This window comes from Pelophylax lessonae (assembly GCF_965119305.1).
Source record: "Pelophylax lessonae genome assembly, chromosome: 2".
Taxonomy (NCBI): domain Eukaryota; kingdom Metazoa; phylum Chordata; class Amphibia; order Anura; family Ranidae; genus Pelophylax; species Pelophylax lessonae.
Window position 1 is genome coordinate 493,385,615 of NC_138769.1, and position 21,180 is coordinate 493,406,794.

General features: G+C 40.7%; 1 protein-coding gene across 1 annotated transcript in view; it reads left to right on the plus strand.

The window, feature by feature from the left end:
- The window catches only part of ABCC4 (ATP binding cassette subfamily C member 4 (PEL blood group)), a gene marked incomplete at its 5' end in the record, with an annotated part of 504,496 nt that overhangs the window by 130,872 nt on the left and 352,444 nt on the right, over nt 1-21,180 (plus strand). The window contains 5 exons of the mRNA XM_082245314.1: nt 501-722; nt 2,247-2,336; nt 10,139-10,302; nt 12,295-12,420; nt 13,204-13,453. Of these exons, the coding sequence (XP_082101440.1) occupies nt 501-722; nt 2,247-2,336; nt 10,139-10,302; nt 12,295-12,420; nt 13,204-13,453 (852 nt within the window). The remainder of the gene's footprint in view (nt 1-500; nt 723-2,246; nt 2,337-10,138; nt 10,303-12,294; nt 12,421-13,203; nt 13,454-21,180) is intronic.

Here is a 21,180-nt window from a genome sequence, read left to right on the forward strand (position 1 = left end):
TCAGGGGTTCCGACTTTATAACTGACTTCTAGTTACACTTTGCCCTAAGTCAGTGACTCTGAAAGTATTAAAGCCAGAGAAAGACAGGCAACAAGTATTCTCTGAAGGTGGTCATGGATGGCACCAACCATTTTTCTCCCATAATGTGGTTTCTTTAAGTGTCATGTTGTGTGCTTAAGATATTGTCTTTTATTATGATATTGCTAGTAAGGAAACCATTTTGCTGCCCATCCTATTTGGCTTTTTTGTAGAATTTTACATGTTAATTTTTCATATTTTTAATGTTAAAATTAAGACAAAAGTAAGCTTTTATAATATATAATTTCTGAACTGCCATGCTTGTTATGTGCTGGATAAACGTTCATATCATTGGAAATTTAACACTGATTTTACTGTCTCATTTGATATGATATGCTTTGATAATTATTTTAGTTTTTATTTTCTCAGTCAGTTTGAATAAACATGAAAATATCTGAGACCATATGTTTTCTTTCCTCAAGGAAAGTGTCAAAGTGATCCAGCCAATTTTCCTTGGAAATGTTGTGAGTTACTTTGAAATGGACAATCCCAGTGATGCCGCCCTGGCTAGTGCCTACATAAACGCTGCAGCCTTGTCTGTCTGTACCTTGCTTTTGGCAGTCTTTCATCATATTTATTTCTATCATGTTCTTCGAGCTGGCATGAAACTCCGTGTTGCTATGTGTCATATGATCTATAGAAAGGTGAGGTTTTATTTCTTAGCCTATACTACCTTGCATTATGATATTGCTTTCTTTTATATCATGCTATAATTATAGGTTATGTTGTTTTTACAAGCTATTATTTTTTTCATGATTTATTTTTAATTGTCTGGATCACCCTTTGCTCTCTATATAGATCTTTTACTTATTCCCTTCTTTCATTTTTATTTATATCAGTATTAAAATCATCACTCCAGTCACGTGGCTCGCTCCAAGGGGAGCACGTGCTGCTCGCTCTGTGATTAGAGAGTCCATGAGACTCGGCTGATCACAGATCGGAGTAAGGGACCGGTCCCAGCCCCTTACCACGTGATCAGCTGTCAGCCAATGACAGCTGATCATCTGATGTATATAGCAGCCGGCGATCAGCTTTTCTTTTTTTTTCTCCCCGCGCTGTCAGTGTAAGGAGGACAAAAAGCTGATTGCTGCTGTTAGAGGGACATCTGGGCCCACCAGCGCCACCTACCAGTGCCACCTACCAGTGCCCACCAGCGACTACCAGTGCCACCTATCAGTGCCAATCAGTGCCCCATCATCAGTGCTGCCTATAAGTGTCACCTACCAGTGCCTATCATTACCCTTTAGTGCCACCTACCTGTGCCTTTCAGTGCCACCTTATCCATGCCCATCTGTGCCGCCTTATCAGTGCCCATCAGTGCAGCCTCATCAGTGCACATCAACGAAGGAGAAAAATTACCTGTTTGCAAAATTTTATAACAAACTATACAAACTGTTTTTTTTTTTCTTTTTACCTACATTTTCTGTCTTTTTTTTTTGTTTGTTCAGCAAAAAATAAAACCCCAGTAGTGATTAAATACCACCAAAAGAAAGCTCTATTTGTTTGAAAAAAAAATGATAAAAATTTCATTTAGGTACAGTGTTGCATGACCGTGCAATTGTCATTCAAAGTGCAACAGCACTGAAAGCTGAGAATTGGCCTGGGCAGGAAGGGGGGTTGGTGCCCAGTGGGCAAGTGGTTAAACTCATTAATTAAAATTGGTTTCGCTGGAACATATAAGAACAGTATTGGGGCCCCTCTTTTAGATAGCAGGCTGTCTTTTCCCCATTTATTGGGGTTCCAAAGAATTCTGTTTATCAGCAGGAGGGAATGTCAGCCACACTAGGCCCACCAATACATCTTTTCTTGTTTTTTTATTATTATTTATACATGTTAGGATTCATACATTGTTTTTGTGCTGTTGCACAACATTTTAAAAATGTTGTAGGGATCCATTAAGCGTGTTTACTAACTAGCTTATATCGGATGTCATTACCAGGTACTCCTAAACTTAATTTTCTACAAGTTCATAATCTCTATTTAGACTAGAAAATGTGTGCCCATTATAAATCTATATTTGGAAAACTCTTGCTGATTAGTAGTTCTACAATCTGCCCTTGGCCCTGTGGTGATTTTACACCAGCAGTGATACCAGTACACAAGGTCAATTATTTGTTTCCATTCTTTAATGATGCCTAGTTGCTATACTCTTTTTTTCTTTCTTTCAGGCCCTTCGTCTCAGTAATACAGCCATGGGAAAAACAACTACGGGACAAATTGTTAATCTTTTGTCAAATGATGTCAATAAGTTTGATCAGGTAAAGAAAATTCCTAATTGTTCTCCCTGCTACATTTTTTTGTCTTGAACCGATATTATAAATGCTATTGTTTTCAGATTAAATATCCTTAGTGGTGTCTAAAACTTCCCCTGAAGGACATGTAAAGACGAGCCTGATTAATGAATTGCTGCCAGTATAACCATAACAATGCTCTTTCAAGGCATATTTATTTATTATCAGGCACTTGGCCTTCAGTAATCACAATGGGCTATAATATTTTCCTTCATAACTAATCTGGTCATTTTTAATTTGTTTTGGATATATGCCATTCTGTTCAGTCAACTGTCTGATTTGTATATCTCTGGTTGAAAGAAAAAAAAAATGTAATCATCTATGGCTGCCTAGGTCTTCAGTGAAGGACAATATTAGGAGACTAGCTACTATTACCAATATATAGATTATAAACCTTATTAATGCTTTGCAAAGCAGTATAATATATTTTACATGTTATGTAATAAACGATACGTTTACATAAATGATTCCTCTAAAATAAAGAGAACTATGAAGTAATAACCTGTTTGCACCTCTCATATGCATGTGCTGTACAATACTCACCTGCCCTGCAGTCTTTTCTCTTATAGTGATAAAAAACCCAAAACCGAAAATGTAATTTATTGCAGCTTACCAATCATTAGATGTGGTGGCTGCATTATTTTTATTTTTTTTAAGCTTTTTTCCCTTTATATTTTACCTGGTGATCTGATCAGTAACACACCTTCAGTATTAGGGTGCCCCCATTAGATGAAAGAGCACAGAGAAACCTTTGGACAGCAGCATTGTCGGGTTGGGGCGGGGGACTAACAGATTTAGATACATGAAACAAATTGAAACTAAACTCCAGCTAATACTTTATAAGAACAACATAGTTGCAGAAACAGTTACACAACCAGAAGCGACATGTAATAACAAGAAACAATATAATACATTCGGGTTACAAAAGTATAAATTAACCACTTACCGCAAATCATCGTAGCTGTACGTCGACTGCAGTAAGTGGTTGTATCGGGGTGATGCCTGCAGCTAGAGGCATAATCCCGGTATTATTTTTTGAGCTGGCGGTCGGCTTTCAGGCAGTAACACTAGCGAGTGGGAAGGGGACGCCCCCCCTCCCGCCACCGGCTGTATGGAGTCCCGATCAAAGCTGGATGTGGCTTCGATCGGGTCTCCAATGACGTAACCTGGAGGCGGCGTCCATGACGTCACATCCGGGTTACTCAGCTGCTAAAGGTGCCGAATTTGAGTGTATTCAAAAGTGCAGTTTTTCGGCATTTTGAATACATTGAAGTGCAGTGGAGGGGTCTAGCGTCTTTTAGACCCCCGATCCCTCCATAAAGAGTACCTGTCACTGCCTATTGCTGTAACGAGGGATGTTTACATTTTCTGTGACAGCAATAAAAGTGATCAGTTTTTTTATTTTTTTTTTTTTAAACCTGTGCTAAAATTAAAAAAAATAAATAAAATAAATAGGAAAAAAAATGTTTAACCGTCGCCGTGAGCTTGCGCACGAAAAAAAATGTATACAGAAGTCGCGCCCGCAAATTAAATCGCTGTTCAAACCACACATGTGAGGTATCGGCGCTATCGCCAGAGCGAGAGCAATAATTAAAAAAAAAAAAAAAAAAAAAAAAAGAGCTACTCTGTAAAGCTAAACTGGTAACCGTTAAAATTTTTTAAAGCGTTTTCTTATGGAGATTTTTATTGACCATAGTTTTTCGCCATTCCGCGGGTATGTGCGCAATTTAAAACTGTAACATGTTGGTTATATATTTACTCGGTGTGACATCATCTTTCATAATTTACAAAAAATGGGCTAACTTTACTGTTTAGTTTTTTTTTTCAAAATGCAGTGAAATGTAATTTTTCCAAACAAATGTAGTTTGCAAGACCGCTGCGCAAATACCATGTGACAAAAAATATTGCAATGACCGCCATTTTATTCTCCAGAGTGTTTGCTAAAAAATATATATAATTTTTGGGGGTTCGAAGTAATTTTCTAGCAAAAAAATACTGATATTAACTTGTACACAACAAGTGTCAGAAATGGGCTCGGGTTCTTAAAGCGGAGTTCCACCCTCAGAATCATTTTTTAAACAAAAATAGCCCATTAATATTAATACATCTCGCTTGACAAAACCTCTATTTGCATATTTGAGTTGAACAGTGTATTTGTTTAGTGAAAATCTTGCTTTTAAAATTGCTGCCTGTGCGTTGTCATTTTTACGAAGGGCATCCGAAGCCGCAGTGTAAGACTTAGTGACCTTCTTCCTGATTGCTGTTCATTCTGGCTACCCAGAATGGAGCAGGCAATCCCGCACATGAGCAGTACTATACTATTCTCTTTTACATCCGTGTCCCCATGAGTTCTCTTTTACATCCGTGTCCCCGTGAGTTCTCTTTTACATCTGTGTCCCCACGAGTTCTTTTACATCCATGTCCCCGTGCGGTGAGAGCACCCCTTTAATGTGCCCCGAGCTGTGTGACTGTTCTGTACTCAGATAATATTCCGCCATTTGTCAGTATAAATCTCACATAAGAAGAAGCCGTACAGCGATAGTGCAGAGAGCGAGGCAGAATCTGACATTAGATTCTGTCCCCTCTGCTCTCTTTCTATCGGATAATACATCCGACAAACTGCCCCGCCCCGCTACTTTAAAAAAATAGAAACTGTAAAGATATTACAAAAACAAATGCAAGTCATAATCACCATATATAATTGGTATTTATATATGTACATGGGCGCAGCCATATTTGCTCATTACATACACAGGCTCTGTTTTCTGTTTTGCAGTGCAGTATGATAATGCTTTACTACTCCTTCTCATTACGCAAGTCTATGAGTAGGTACCTCAACACATTTTAAAAAATACAGCCCTTGTGACACTGCATTGAGTGCTTCTAACTTGGGAATCTCCATATTTTTTTATAATGAGAAAATATGAGAGCTCAAATTGTAAATATCTGGAAGTCCCATGAAATTATTTTAGCTCCAGTATGAACACTAAATCTATTCTTACTGAGAATATTATGTACTTCCTCTCATACAAAGGTATGATCAACATGTGGTGTGGAAGCTAAACCCAGAGTCCTTACAGGCTGTTCTCCTTCAGTGGGGGTATCCGCAATTGTAAATATTGTGGTAGAAAGATGAGATTTCCATAACCGTTTAAATAGTCTAGTACTATATTACTCAAACTGCTGTGGAGCTTTCATCTTTTTACCACCCTACCTAATGCAGAACTTAAAGCGATATTAAAGTATTTTTTTTTTTTTTATATATAAATAACAAACATGTTATACTTACCTGCTCTGTGCAGTGGTTTTGCACAGAGCAGCCCGGATCCTCCTTTTCTCGTGTCCCCGCCGGCGCTCCTAGTAACTACTCTATAGGCGTGCTCATGCATCGATCTTCAGCCTGAGTTGGAACTAGCAGAACAATGCTTTGTACCACCACAGCACAGATCACAACAGGACCAAGTGCTACATCCCACTGGGGAATTCAAAAATGTTGAATGTTGGCGATTGTATTTGTAAATGTTTTTTTAGAGGTTTAGGTCCTTAGGCCCCTTTCACACTTGTGCGACTTGAAAGTCGCGCGCTTTTACCGCAATTTTTTGCCGCAATTTTACCGCAATTTGACGCGATTTTGATGCGATTTTGACTGGACTTGAAGCAATGTCTATGTCTTTGGACCTCAAAACGCATTAAAATCGGGCTAAAGTAGTGCAGGAACTACTTTGAAGTTGCTGCAACTTTAAGATGCGCATATATGAATGGGTATCATTGGAAAACATGGCAAACGACATGTCGTGCAACTCTGATGTCCAAAATTGCATGACAAGTTGCACAAGTGTGAAAGGGGCCTTAAAGTCTTAGGTCTTTAAAATAAAAAACATTAAGATGTAATAAATATTTTTCTGTATTTAAAGCAGAAGTAAACCGCAGGAAAAAAAAACAAACCTGCAAGATATTAGCACATTATGAAATGCCTTAGAATGAAGCCCCCGCAGCAGCGCCTGGTCACCACTGAGGGAGCTGACATGTTCCCTCAGTGTTTCTTCCTGGGTTTGCGGGCTCCGCCGCTGTGAAAGGCTGGAACCGCGATGACGCCACTCCGCGCATGCGTGCGGGATCCCTTCATTCTGGCTCGATACGCATACCATATCATTTGAAACTTTTGCAATCTCAAACAGAATCTGGTTTACAAATATTGGATGTTGGTCTGAAATATGTTGTTGATAAAACAAGAAGGTGGGCCCCTGTCTTGATATACAGTATTTAAAAGGATTTTTCTTTCTTTACCCCTGTCGTGGAGGTTCCCAACATGTCCCTTTACAGAAAGTGGTCACTGGAAATAGGTCTTTTTAATGGTGACCTATATTGCAGTAAAAAACTTAGAGATTCCAAACCTTTCCCACACAATTCCTAAAAAAATCTTAAAGATTTGTCTTGGGTTCAACTTTAAAATGTTGGAAACATGTTCTAATTTGAATTTGTATGGAAGATTTTTTTATGATGAAAAGACAGATGACCAGGTCCTAAGGCAATCCCAACTTGAACAGACTTTCACATCCTCTGCTTTATTTGCAGATGCATAGCTGTACACCTTCTGATGAAGCTGATTTGTATACCATGCATGCTCAGAAAATTCACTGTATGTGGAAGTCAATGTACAAATACAGTGGGAAAAAAAAGTCTACACACCCGTTAAAATGCCAGGTTTCTGTGATGTAAAAAAATTAGAAAAATCATTTCAGAAGTTTTTCCACCTTTAATGTGACCTATAAACTGTACAACTCCATTGAAAAACAAGCTGAAATCTTTTAGGGGGATGTAAAAATCAAAAACTAAAATCATTTTAGTGTGTATAACTGGGGACAGTGTTCAGAATTAAGCAATCACATTCAAACTTATGTTAAGTAGGAGTCAGTACACACCTGCCATCATTTAAAGTGCCTCTGATTAACCCCAAATAAAGTTCAGCTGTTCTAGTAGGTCTTTCCTGACATTTTCTGTTCAGTGGCATCCTATAGCAAAATCCATGGTCCGCAGAGAGCTTCCAAAACATCAGAGGGATCTCCTTGTTGAGAGGTATCAGTCAGGAGGTGGGTACAAAGGAATTTCCAAGGCATTCGATATTACCATGGAACCCAATGAAGACAGTCATCATCAAGTGGAGAAAATATGACACCACAGTAACCTTACCAAGAACTGGGCGTCCCTCCAAAATTGATGAAAAGACAACAAGAAAACTGGTTAGGGAGGCTACCGAGAGGCCTACAGCAACATTAAAAGAGCTGCAGCAATATCTGGCTAGTACTGGCTGTGTGGTACATGTGACAGAATTCTCCCGTATTCTTCATATGTCTGGGTTATGGGGTAGAGTGGCAAGATGGAAGCCTTTTCTTACGAAGAAAAACATCTAAGCCCTGCTAAATTTTGCAAAAACACATCTGAAGTCTCCCAAAAGCATGTTGGAAAATGTGTTATGGTCTGATGAAACCAAGGTTGAACTTTTTGGCCCTAATTTCAAAATCTATTTTTGGCGCAAAAACAACACTGCACATCATTAAAAGAACACCATACCCACAGTGAAGCATGATGGTGGCTTTGGGACTGTTTTTCTTCAGCTGGAACAGGGACCTTAGTCAAGGTAGAGGGAATTAGGAACAGTTCCAAATACCAGTCAATATTGGCACAAATGTAAAACTGTTGTGTCCTGCGCTATGGAATTCATGAAAACCTATAAATGCAGCTGTTCATAATCTTATGATCTTAAATTAATTATTATTAAACACAGCGCAAAAATAGGTATACTATTTGTGAATACAATTTCCCAAAATATGCTATAAATAAAACCACATAATGGAATCAAATTAAAGTGCAAATGGTCTGGATTCAATACAAAAGTGCATAAGTGCTAAATACACAATTGATAGAGCCTCAGTGATAAAATCAATAATCAAATTAAATTAAGGTGCAATAATCAATTTAAAGTGCAATTAGTGTTATCTTCAAAATGCATAGATATAATGTCCCTTCAAGTTTTTCCAAAAGCCCAAATTCAAGAAGTGGCCAGTGAAGAAAGAATCCAATTTCAGCAAGTAGCCGGTGAAGGAAAGTGCAATGTGCTCTATGCTTTTTAGTACAAAAAAACAGTGCCAATCCGTGAGAATAAGATGCAGTATGTGCAGGTCCACTCCCCATAGGTAATTCCACTTACCAGACTCAAAGGACCCTGTAGCAATATTGCATGTGGGTCAAAAGTGATTAGGTCCGGTAAGGAGTGGGATAGACTTTCCTGATGCGTGTATAAATGGATCCCCCACTGTTGGATGGACTTGCAAATAGGTATTCGATCTCCCCCAAGTGGACAACTTATTAAATGGCCATAGAAGAAAAAATCTCCATAGTGTGATACCGTAAAAATGGTGTTTATTATTAAAAGACAAAATACACACTTACAATATGCCAGAAATTTAACCGCAGTAGGGATGTATTTTATGGGCTTCCGGGTAGCGTGTGGCCGCTCGGGTTGTACAGTTTATAGGTCACATTAAAGGTGGAAAGTTCTGAAATGATTTACCTTTTGTCTCATTTTTTTACATCACAGAAACCTGACCTTTTAACAGGGGTGTGTACACTTTTTTATACACTGTACATGGGGGCAGGCTGCTAAAGGAAGCCTATTTATTTTTAGGAGACCGCATTTCACCAAAGATGCTGTTTAGAACACTTTTCTTTTTTTTTTTTTTTTAATTATTTTTATTGGTTTAGAAAACGTAACAAACAAATCAAAACGAGTATCATCACAATACAATACAATACATGGCATAGACCCTGTTCACACTGGGGTGATCCGACTTGCCGGGGCAACCTCACAGGTCGCGGTGCGCAGCTCGCACCGCGACCTCGGAGCAGCCGGCACGGACTTCATAACATTGAAGTCAATGCAGGTCGCTCCAGGTCGCCCCAAAGAAGCTCCAGACCCTTTTTCTAAGTCGGAGCGACTTGTGTCGCTCCTATTAGAACGGGTCCACAGCTTCTCTATGGCAGGCGACCAGGTCGCCTGACAGGTCGCCCCAGTGTGAACGGGGTCTTACAGTGTTCAGGCAAGCATGAGTAGTCGCAGCATAAACAGAGATTTGAAAGATAGCACTATATCATTTAGTTGACCAGAAGTCCCAGAATTTATTAAATTTCTTTAGTGTCAATGTGTTAATCGCCAAGGACTTTTCGAACTGGTAGTTCGTACGCAATAAAGATATTACTTCTGACATATTTGGTGTGGCCGTAGTTCTCCATTCCATAAAATGAGTGTTCTTGTGGCCAGCAGAACGTGTGTGGTCCACGGCCTAAATTGTGGAGGAATGTGTTTGATACCTTTTAGTGTAGGATAGCTAACGCTATAAAGCTAAACACCTGGTTCCAGAGGCTCGTGAGGGACGGGCAAGACCACAGTATATGTAGTAATGTACCTACATTCGAGCACTCCCTCCAGCAAAGTTGGGAGTAGTTGGGGGAGAAGCCCACCAACCTATATGACGTTGGAACACTTTTCTTAATGTGGTACACCATACCACATCTGTGCACTGTGCCCATCTAAGATTATTTTGAAACCCCCATTTATCAGTGCATTATTACAACGCACAGGTGTGAACAGTTCCTTTGCTGGCAGAGTAGTAACTTGTCATACTGATATGATGTTTGAGTGTTATTTTCACCTCTTTATGAAGTAAAATGTATACATCCCATTTGCATACTTTTCAATCATCATTTTACAGGTGACCATATTCCTGCACTTTTTATGGGCTGGACCCTTACAAGCCATTGCAGTTACAGTTCTTCTTTGGTTAGAGATTGGGCCCTCCTGTCTTGCCGGAATGGCAGTACTGATAATCCTGATGCCTCTGCAAACTTGTCTTGGGAAACTCTTTACTTCATTAAGGTAACATTTATGTTTGTTTTTTTTAAGCTTGTTGTCATTGTTAGGGCTCTTGCACATACGTCGTACATTTGGTGTGTATGGCCTTGTAGAGTAAAATATGTCTATTGTATAAAACGTTACAATTTGAGAAATATGCCCATGCAGTACATACGCATATATAAATGTAAGTACCAGCAGTTGTGTGTATAGCTGTACACAGCATTGCTATGTATGTAGGTGGGCACAATTACACTGCAACTGTGGCTCCTGGGGACCACAACAAGAAGCAAAATTTACTATATACAGCCGCATTCCCTAATATACGCCCATGTGCAAGATCCCTTATTTTATTGTATTGGTTTACTAATGGCCACAGGTGCACCTCTATTTATGTGCTACGCATAGAAGCTTAGTCTGAGCAACAGAGGTAATGTAAGGTTTTATTTTTTACTTGTCTTCACTTCATACTTTGCTGTAGTAGATGATTCTTCACACATAAGTATTTTGTTATTGAGGCTTTTCACTAACAGCTAAAACTTGTTAGACTATTTCGTTCATCTTCCATGTTATTAAGGGTTAAACTCTCTGGGCTTTTGAGATCAGTTAAGGTTAGTTAAGGTGGCTAAACATGGGTCAGTTTTTTTCATTCAGCCAGCAGGTTTAATGAAAAAAGCTGACCTGATTCCCCCATCCATACAATGTGGGTGCAGATATCCTCGTTGCTGTATCATAGTTTTCTGGCAGCAGGACTCCCCTGCCTTCACAATAAACTGATCAGCACTGCCGAATGGAAATTTTCCAGCAGGACCGATCATGAGAAGGCCATCAATAGAAGGATCAAAATTTGCCCAGTTCTGCTGAATTTTGATCCATGTATGTCCAGCTTTACAATAGATTTGTGATTTACTTTTGTTCTCTCATACAAGTCTATGTGAATGCATACCCAACACATCTCAAAAGCTCAATGAACAATAATTTTGCTAAATAAACCATCTCTACTCCTTCCCTTAGGGCTGGTTCACACCAGCTGCTGCATTGTAGCACAGTGGCTGGTGTGCAGTGCGATCCGACTGAGCTTAGCGCAGTGATGATGTGATAAGCTCTGTGTATCGCACTGTTTCCTTTTTTTTTTTTAATTTTAACTAACTTTATTGGGTTGTCACTCAGACATCTCGAAAAATTAAATTTTCAGACATGTGGTGTAAGGCAGTGGATTGCCTCGCACTACAATGCAGTGGCGTGAACTGGGCACATAGGAGACAAGGCATTCTTGTTCATGCGGTTGGACTGCACTGGAATAGAAAAACGCAGTCCAACCGCATCTGGTGTGAACTTACCCTTAGAGCATATTTAAAAAAGCTAGTAGACCAATTCACTAGACACATATTGCCTTGTATATATAATTTAATTGATATAACAGTTTTAAATAGAGGTTTGTCTTTTAAAGTGATTATAAAGCTTGATTTTTATTTTTTTTAAATATCAAGCATGTCATACTTGCCTGCTCTGTGCAGTGGTTTTGCACAGAGCAGCACCGATTTTTTTTTTTTTTGGGTTACCTGTCAGCGCTCCTGGCTCCTTCTGCCTGCCAAATGCCTACCATAGCAATCCACTTGCTATGGGGCACTCGTGCAGACTAGCTCTCAAGCCGGCTCTGTATGTCCATAGACACACAGAGCGTGGCTTAGCGCTACCCCCTGCTCCCTCCTCATTGACAGTAATGGGAGCTAGTGGATCCCGCTGCTGTGTTTGAGCCTGTGGAGAGGGAATAAGCGGAGTGAGCAGCTGCTTTTATGCACATTGGTGGCACAAGATCAGGCTCAGGTAAGTATAAGAGGGTTCTGGAGGAGCTGCACTCAGGTTTTTTTCCTTAATACAGAAAATGGTGAAAAACCTTCGGCCTTTAGAACCACTTTAAAGAAGTTATACCTAAGCTTAGACAGAGTACAAGTGTGGTGTTGGTCTTTTGCATCGATTCGTACTACTTTGTCATCTTGTCTACCTCATTCCTAGGGGCAAGACAGCAGCCATCACAGACATCAGAATCCGAACCATGAATGAAGTAATATCTGGAATGAGAATAATTAAGATGTATGCTTGGGAAGAGCCATTTACAGAACTTGTAAATCAATATAGAAAGTAGGTAACTTTGACCTTAAAGTACGATTTTCATAACACCTTCACTAGTTTGATTTTTTTTTTCTATGTCGTATTTTAGTTACCAAGTTTTCTACTTTGTTACTGCTCTACTTATTTTCTTCTGTCCCATTCATAGATCACGTTAGTCAAGTTAGTTATATCGTTTATTAAGTAACTTCCAGATTAGGAAAAATGGCAACTCAAGTTGTATGAAAGCAGAAAGAATTTGTTTATCATATTAACAGTAATGTATTGATGGCCTACACCAATATGGAAAGCTATAGAGGTATATTTTTGGAGCAGCTCAAATGAAATGGATTATAAATAGTAATTTTTAAATTTATTAAAATATATTTGTGTTTCTTTACACTTTGCCTGACACAATTTCCCATTTAAATCTGTGGTATTTAGATGAATGTTTGTGTCTAAAGCCACCAATCAAGTGTTTTTATTGTACCGGGAAAATTACCTGGGGAATCTGCGTGTGTTCCATGTGCCTGTATTCGTACTGAATGTAGGAACTAATCAGCTTATAGTTGTCATTTTTCAGAGGTTGTTATACATTGAGCTTCTTAATAGTTCATAAGGGCAACACATACATTTGTCTTCCTATTTTTATCCTTTGTAATTTGATCATTTTTGTATGATGTATGTGATCATCATGTATCTGATGTAGTAAGGTACATTTTTAGAGTAATTTTAAAGGGTGTTTTTTCCTCTCCTATTTGATGTGTGTGTTTCTAAATGTATTCTCTGTTTGCTTTCTTGCTTTTATTATTATAGGAAGGAGATTTCCAAAGTCCTTCGAAGCTCTTATCTACGTGGACTCAACTTGGCCTCTTTCTTTGTTGCAAGCAAAATCATCGTGTTTGTAACTTTCACCACGTATGTTCTGCTTGGCAATGTTATCTCAGCCAGTCGAGTGTTTGTTGCAGTGTCCCTTTATAGTGCAGTGAGACTCACTGTCACTCTCTTCTTCCCCTCAGCTATTGAGAGGGTTTCTGAGGCCAAAGTCAGCATAAGGAGAATTAAGGTACACGTGTGTGATTATTTCAGGCATATATTTGTTGTCTTCACTTCCTTCACTGCTATATAGTTGGATGGACACAAAGTTTTGTATGCTGACCCAGCTGTCTTATGGTTGCCTGCAAATGCCTCCTTCAATCAAAAATTCCTGTAATTATCTGTACTAACCCGATACAGAATTTGTTAAATTGTTAAAGGGCCAGTCTCCAGCCAAAGCTAATCCCCTGAAAGATATGGTGGAGCTGTTTTGCCTGCCAAAAACCATGTAATGTAATTTGTGATTCCTTACCCCTGTTATGCTACATTGTTACATAGCATAAGAAGGTAAAAAAAAAAAAAAGAGGATCCCCCCCCCCGTAAACTGACCATGGTTTATCATGGCTGCTGAGCCCTGACACCCTGGTCAGTTTACGTGCCTCTGTCATCTGCTCTCTCTCCTCTGTCATCTCTCCCCATCCTCTCACCTCTCCCTCCTTGCCTGTCAGCTCCAGTGTATGAGCCGCGCCTCCCCTCACCTTCTTGCGCTCTTCTGAGTCATATAAAAATGACTGCTTGAAATCACTGCCAGCCCCTCTGCTAAGATAACATGTATATAGTGTGCACTGTTTTTTAAAATTCTTCTTTTTAATAAATTTTTTCTTATCGCCGATTAGCAGTCATGTGACTGCCCATCGCTCTCTTCCTCTGATGTACTACAGAGGGAGATCACGTAACTGCCCAGCAGACTTCAGAGGGAGATCTCGGCCCTTCATTCTGTAGTACATACATGGAGGAAGAGAGCGACGGGTGGTCACGTGACCGCTGATCGGCAGGAGGAAATAAGGTATTTAGAAGAGGAATTTTAAAATACGGCATACACTCAATACTACATGTTAACGTAGCAGAGGGGCTGGCAGTGATTGTGAGCAGCATATTAAAGGTGTCAATAAAATAGGCATAAGTTCATAATTTGGGCCAGGGGTATTGAATTAAAATTTAAGGGTGTCCGGTCAGTAACGTTTTGTTCCCCGCAGAGATCTGAATCTCATGTTTGTGCTGTTACTCAGATCCTAGCATATATGTATTAACTTTGTTTAACAAAAAAAAAAAAAAAGCAATGCACAACTTCCATAGCATTGAATTAATATTTATTGTCAATTTTTTTGTGTGCCCCCTTACATCATGTGCCCCCCCCTTAGCGTTTTCTCATGCAACACGTACATCAAAGTGTCCCCTTACATCAGATGTCCCCATCAGTTACCCCTTACCTCAGGTGCCCCCCTCTGAGTACCCACTTACATCAGGTGTCCCTATCAGAATGCCCCCTTACATCAGATGCCCCCATCAGAGTGCCTGCTTACATCATGTGCCCCCAACAGAGTACCCCAGTACCTTAGTAATATGCTTTATGTTTTGCAATACTTCTCTGCAGCCAGTATTCTTCATACTGTAAGGCTGACTATATATTACACAGTCTTGTACAATTTTCCTTTAGATTTACCAAAACCATATAATATGAGGTCAAATCTAAACACTTTAAATTTGTATGCAATCAGGCAGGCCCTTTTACTACATAGATGAAGGTAAATCTAAAGGAAATTGAATAAGAAAATTGTATAATGTATGGCCAACTTTAGCAAGGCAGGCAGAGGGTGGGAGTCGGGAAGTGAAGCAAACGGTGGGGTACACATGACATCATTGGTTGTTAGGATGCCAGCGGTCCTAGCAACAAATGGCAGCAGCAGAGGGGACATTTTATGCTGGAGACTGGCTGGCTGGCGGGTTGAATAGTATCGTTACTTGGTCTGGGCCCAGACCACAGTCTGCTGTTTAGTGAAGACTCATTTAGGCAAAAGTATAAGGGTTAAGTGAAGTAAGAGATTAAAAGAACTATACCTGGTGGAAATAAATTCAATAAAAAGTGGACTGTTGCAGTAGTAGAACCTGCTGTCTCGGTCTTAAATAAATATCTTACTGTGCCTATAGAAAATGTTCCTTCATTTAAGGATTCTGTATAAAGAAAATGTAAGGGGCTCTTAAAAGCGCTTTGCTCTTGCAGGCCCAGCACTGTAACCTACTGCTGCTGCAATTTTTGTTTCTCAAAATGCAGCTAATTATACTAGGGAAATATTAAAACAACAGGATCCTGTATTACAGGACTAAGGTCTGGTGGAACACTTAAAAGCTTTGCTTTCCGCTCTACTATTCTGTGTTGATTCCCTAGAACAAGTAATGACACACATTTCCAAAATGACTCTCATTTTTGTCAATCTGCAAAGAATTCTATTTCTAGAAGCCTACACAACTTAAGCTGCCTGTAAAAGGCACCCCACCATTTTCTTCCCTCAGACTAGCCAAAATCTGCCTAAGGCATGGGTGTCCAACCTTTTGGCTTCTCTGGGCCACATTGAGTGTAGAGAAATTTCCTCGGGCCGCATTTAAAACCTATACTATATTTAAGGTATATAAGTAATAAAACGCCTCCGCGCCCTTCCCGCGCCGCCGCACCCCCCCCCCCCCCGCACTAATTTAACACAACTAGAGGATGATCAAATGAAATGAAATAAGTATACAGAGGTTTACTTCTTCTGAGAGATAATAAAGGAACACTCTAACCACCATGACCACTTCAGTGATTAGAAGTGGTCATGGTGCTAGGAGTCAGAAACACTGCACATGCTGAGATATTTACAGTTATGTGCTGGGGGATAGTTGCACCCCTAGCACATACCTTTTCCACTTATTTTGTCAGACTGCTGGCGGGTACTGCTGGTGCGGTTACTGCTGGCGGTTACTGCTGGCGGGTACTGCTGGTCGTGCGGGTACTGCTGGTCATGAGGTTGGGTACTGCTGGAGCAAGCAGCGGCTGCAGTAGAGAGCAGAGCTGCTACTTCCTGTATGGCTCCTGTCACAGGCAGAGTGCATTTCATATCACTCCGCCTGTGACAAAGCTGGAACTATACAGGAAGCAGCGGCTCTGTCACTGACTGCAGACATCCTAATGCCCCATACACACATGCAGATTATCTGCAGACTTTTGTCTGCAGACTTACCAAAACCATATAATATGAGGTCAAACCTAAACACTTTCAATTTGTTTGCAATCCGGCAGGCCCTTGCACTACATAGAAAAGGTAAGTCTGCAGACAAAAGTCTTCAGATAATCTGCACGTGTGTATGGGGCATTAGTCTCCCGCAGCAGCCGGGAGATCGCACGGCACTTGCAGCCTAGTGCGTGCCTATCCAATGCAGCCTAAACAGTGCCCATCCAATGCAGTCTCACCAGTGCATGCCCATCCAATGCAGCCTTATCAGTGCCCATCCAATGCAGCCCCACCAGTGCGTGCCTATCCAATGCAGCCTGATCAGTGCCCATCCAATGCACCCTCACCACTGCATGCCCATCCAATGCAGCCTGATCAGTGCCCATCCAATGCAGCCCCACCAGTGCATGCCCACCCAATGCAGCCTGATCAGTGCCCATCCAATGCAGCCTGATCAGTGCCCATCCAATGCAGCCTCACTAGTGCCCATCCAATGCAGCCTCACCAGTGCATGCCTATCCAATGCAGCCTCACCAGTACATGCCTATCCAATGCAGCCTCACCAGTGCATGCCTATCCAATGCAGCCTCACCAGTGCATGCCCATCCAAGGCAGCTTCACCAGTGCGTGCCCATCCAATGCAGCCTGATCAGTGCCCATCCAATGCAGTCTCACAAGTGCATGCCCATCCAATGCAGCCTCACCAGTGCAAGCCTATCCAATGCAGCCTGATCAGTGTCCATCCAATGTAGCCTCACCAGTGCGTGCCCATCCAATGCAGTCTGCAATGAAGAGAGAGGAGAGCCGCTGGATTACACAGAGCAGGGATCTCCCATTTACCCGGCGACCGCTGTCATATGAAGTCCTACCTCCTGGACTGGCTCCTATGATAGTAGTCACCAATGTGCTGTCTATCATTGACAGAGGCTCCGAGGCAGCCTCTGCCTACAGTTAGTTGGAAGCCGCTGTGGCCGTGCCCCCCGACTCTACTTCCTTCCTCCCAAGCAAAAAAAAAGAAATAATTGTCAGGGGGCAGTGGGCCGCATTGCCTGCGGTTCCGGGCCATATGCAACCCTTGGGCCGCAGGTTGGACATGCCTGGCCTAAGGGGAATCAGAGCCATCTCTTGTAAACCAAATTGTGCTTGTGCTGGTCCCTCTAGAGGACAGGTTCAAAGAATTATTTTCAAACTTGTTCACAGTACCAAAACCCAAAGGGGATAGTCATCCTATTTTGGACCTAAAATTACTAAGCAATTACCTGCACGTTCCAAAGGTTTTCATGGAATCAGCAAGATTAGCAATTATCTCTCTGAGACAAGGAGAATATCTCACATCAGTAAACATTCAAGATGTCTACCTACACATTCCCATTTACCCACCTCATCAGAGCAAACCTTTTCAATTTGTCGCACACTGCCAATCGGCTTACCCTCCAGCCCCAGAGTATTTTACAAAGGTGCTTGCACCCATACTCGCCCTTCTAAAAACTCTGGGCATTCAGGTCATGGAAAACATTTATGACTTTTTGCCAAAGGATTCATCCTCATCAATACCATCTGCTAGTCCTCATGAAAATATTGTGGAAAAATTATTGGAGGGCTATAATAAAGTTTGGAGGGGGAGGGGGTCATGCTCTGCTTCAGTATGTCACAGCACGTGTTAGCATTCATGGTTCCCTCAATGAACTGTAGCTCCCCAGTGCCAGCAGCACTCATGAAGCTCCAGACCATGACACTCCCACCACCATGCTTGAATGTAGGCAAGACACACTTGTCTTTGTACTCCTTCCCTGGTTGCTGCCACACACGATTGACACCATCTGAACCAAATAAGTTTATCTTGGTCTCATCAGACCACGGAACATGGTTCCAGTATTCCATGTCTTTAGTCTGCTTGTCTTCAGCAAACTGTTTGCAGGCTTTCTTGTGCATCATCTTTAGAAGAGGCTTCCTTCTGGGAGGACAGCCATGTAGAAAAATTTGATGCAATGTGCGACATATAGTCTGAGCACTGACAGGCTGTCTCCCACCCCTTCTACCTCTGCAGCAATGCTGGCAGCAATCATACGTCTATTTCCCAAAGACAACCTCTGGCTATGACGCTGAGCACGTGCACTGGACTTCTTTGGTCGACCATGGCAAGGCCTGTGTACTGAGTGGAACCTGTCCTGTTAAACTGCTGTATGGTCTTGGCCACCGTGTTGCAGCTCAGTTTCAGGGTCTTGGCAATCTTCTTATAGCCTAGGCCATCTTTATGTAGAGCAACAATAGTTTTTTTTAGATCCTCAGCGTTCTTTGCCATGTTGAACTTCCAGTGACCAGTATGAGAGAGTGAGAGCGATAACACCAAATTTAACACACCTGCTCCCCATTCACACCTGAGAGCTTGTAACACTAACGAGTCACATGACACTGGGGAGAGAAAATGACTGATTGGGCCCAATTTGGACATTTTCACTTAGAGGTGTACTCACTTTTCCACGCAGTTTAGGCAATAATGGCTGTGTGTTGAGTATTTTCAGGGGACAGCAAATTTTCACTGTTATACAAGCTGTACACTCACTACTTTACGTTGTAGCAAAGTGTCATTTCTTCAGTGTTATCACATGAAAAGATATAATAAAATAATTACAAAAATGTGAGGGGTGTACTCACTTTTGTGAGATACTGTAAATAGGAAATTCACGTTGGCAGCGCATGAATGGAGGAGAGCCGATAAGTGGCTCTCCTGACAGGAGGGGTCTGCGCTGATAATCAGTGCAGTCTCATGAACAATGCCGCCTGTGCCCTCCAGTGATGCCAATCTGTGCCCATCAGTAATGCCTGTCAGTGCCTCCTCATCAGTGCTGCTCATCAGTGCCCATCAGTGCTGTATATGATTGCCCCTTATCAGTGCTGCATATTAGTGCAACCTCATCAAGGCCCATCAGTGCATTCTATCAGTGCCTGTTAGTGCAGCCTCATCAGCACACATCAGTGAAGGAGAAAAATTTTGTAACAGAAACTAAGAAAAACGTTTTTCTTTTTTTTTCTAAATTTTTATTTTTTTTTTCCATTTGTTTTGCAAAAGATTTAAAAACTAAGTGGTGATTAAATACCACAAAAAGAAACGTCTATCTGTCTCAAAAAAAAAAAAAAAAGAGAAAAGTTTGTTTGGGGTACAGCATTGCATGACCGCGCAGATGTAAAAACAAACATAAATACATTAATAAATACTTTTATTGTAACATATTTAAACATTTTTTTATTATAACCAGTACACACTTGATGGGTACTACATATAGGGTGACTGATCTCAGGAGGTACTAGGTCAGTGATGGCGAACCCTGGCACCTTAGATGTTTTGGAACTACATTTTCAGTACCCTGCAGAGTGCATGAACATCATGGGAAATGTAGTTCCACAACATCTGGGGTGCCAGGGTTCGCCATCACTGTGCTAGGTAAACACTGTTTATTTTGTTAAGGTACACTAAAAAGACAGAACATCATATATAAATCTATAATATATAAATAAGAGCAAAACCTCCAGCCTTCCAGACATGGATGAAAAAGATCAATGCATTAAGTTGTTAAAGAATAACAAAAGGCAAAACTTTTTTCTCCGTTTTGCACGGAGTGGAGAAGGAATAAAACACCTGTCAGTTTTTTTGCTGTCTGTACCCACAATAGGGAGATTCACCATCTCTTTTTGTCCTGTTTACTACTGTTCTCATTGAAAGTGAAAGTAAAATAGTTGTCCTCAGAATAGGAATAGAGGGGAAATCTTCCAATGGGAACAGTTCTGGTGACACACCGGGATTTCTTCACTTTGGAGTGATTTCCTCTCACTTCCTATTTTGGCTATAGCACAGAAAGTGAAGGGTAATTTCCCTAATGGGAAGCAGATGGCAAAAAAAAAGAAACTAATGGGGGTTATAACCCTCTTACTCTATCCAAAATTTAAAAAAAAAAGTTGCCTTTAGTTACATTTTAGGTTCATGTACAGAAAAGATATACTATACGAATATCAGTATATCAGAAAGTCACTGAGTAGGAATAATACACAAACGAGAAGAATCTAGTGACTTCAAGGCTCAGGTGATATAATAATTGACTAAACCCTTTTATGTGCTAAAGTAATATATAAACTGTTTATAAGGGCCTGTCCCAGATTAACCTTTTGATTTTTTTGCAATTGGGCATTAACATATTTGGATTAAACATTTATAACAAATTAAGAGGTTCTGCCATGGTAAAACTGAAATACTTTAATGCATTATTTGGAATGGTAAGGACATGTCTTGTTAACCACTTGCCTACCGGGCACTTTCACCCCCTTCCTGCCCAGGCCAATTTTCAGCTTTCAGCGCTCTCACACTTTGAATGACAATTGTGCGGTCATGCTACACTGTAGCCATATGACATTTTTATCATTTTTTTCACACAAATAGAGCTTTCTTTTGGTGGTATTTAATCACCTCTGGGTTTTTTATTTCTTACAAAAAAAAAAAAAAAGACAGAAAATTTTGAAAAAAAAGTTTTTTCTTATTTTCTGTGAGCAAATTTTGAAAATAAATACATTTTTCTCCTTCACTGATGTGCACTGATGTGCGCTGATGAGGCGGCACTGATGGGCACTGATAGGCTGCACTGATGGGCACTGATAAGGTGACACTTATGGGCACTGATGAGGTGGCACTGATGAGGTACTAATATGCCGCACTGATAGG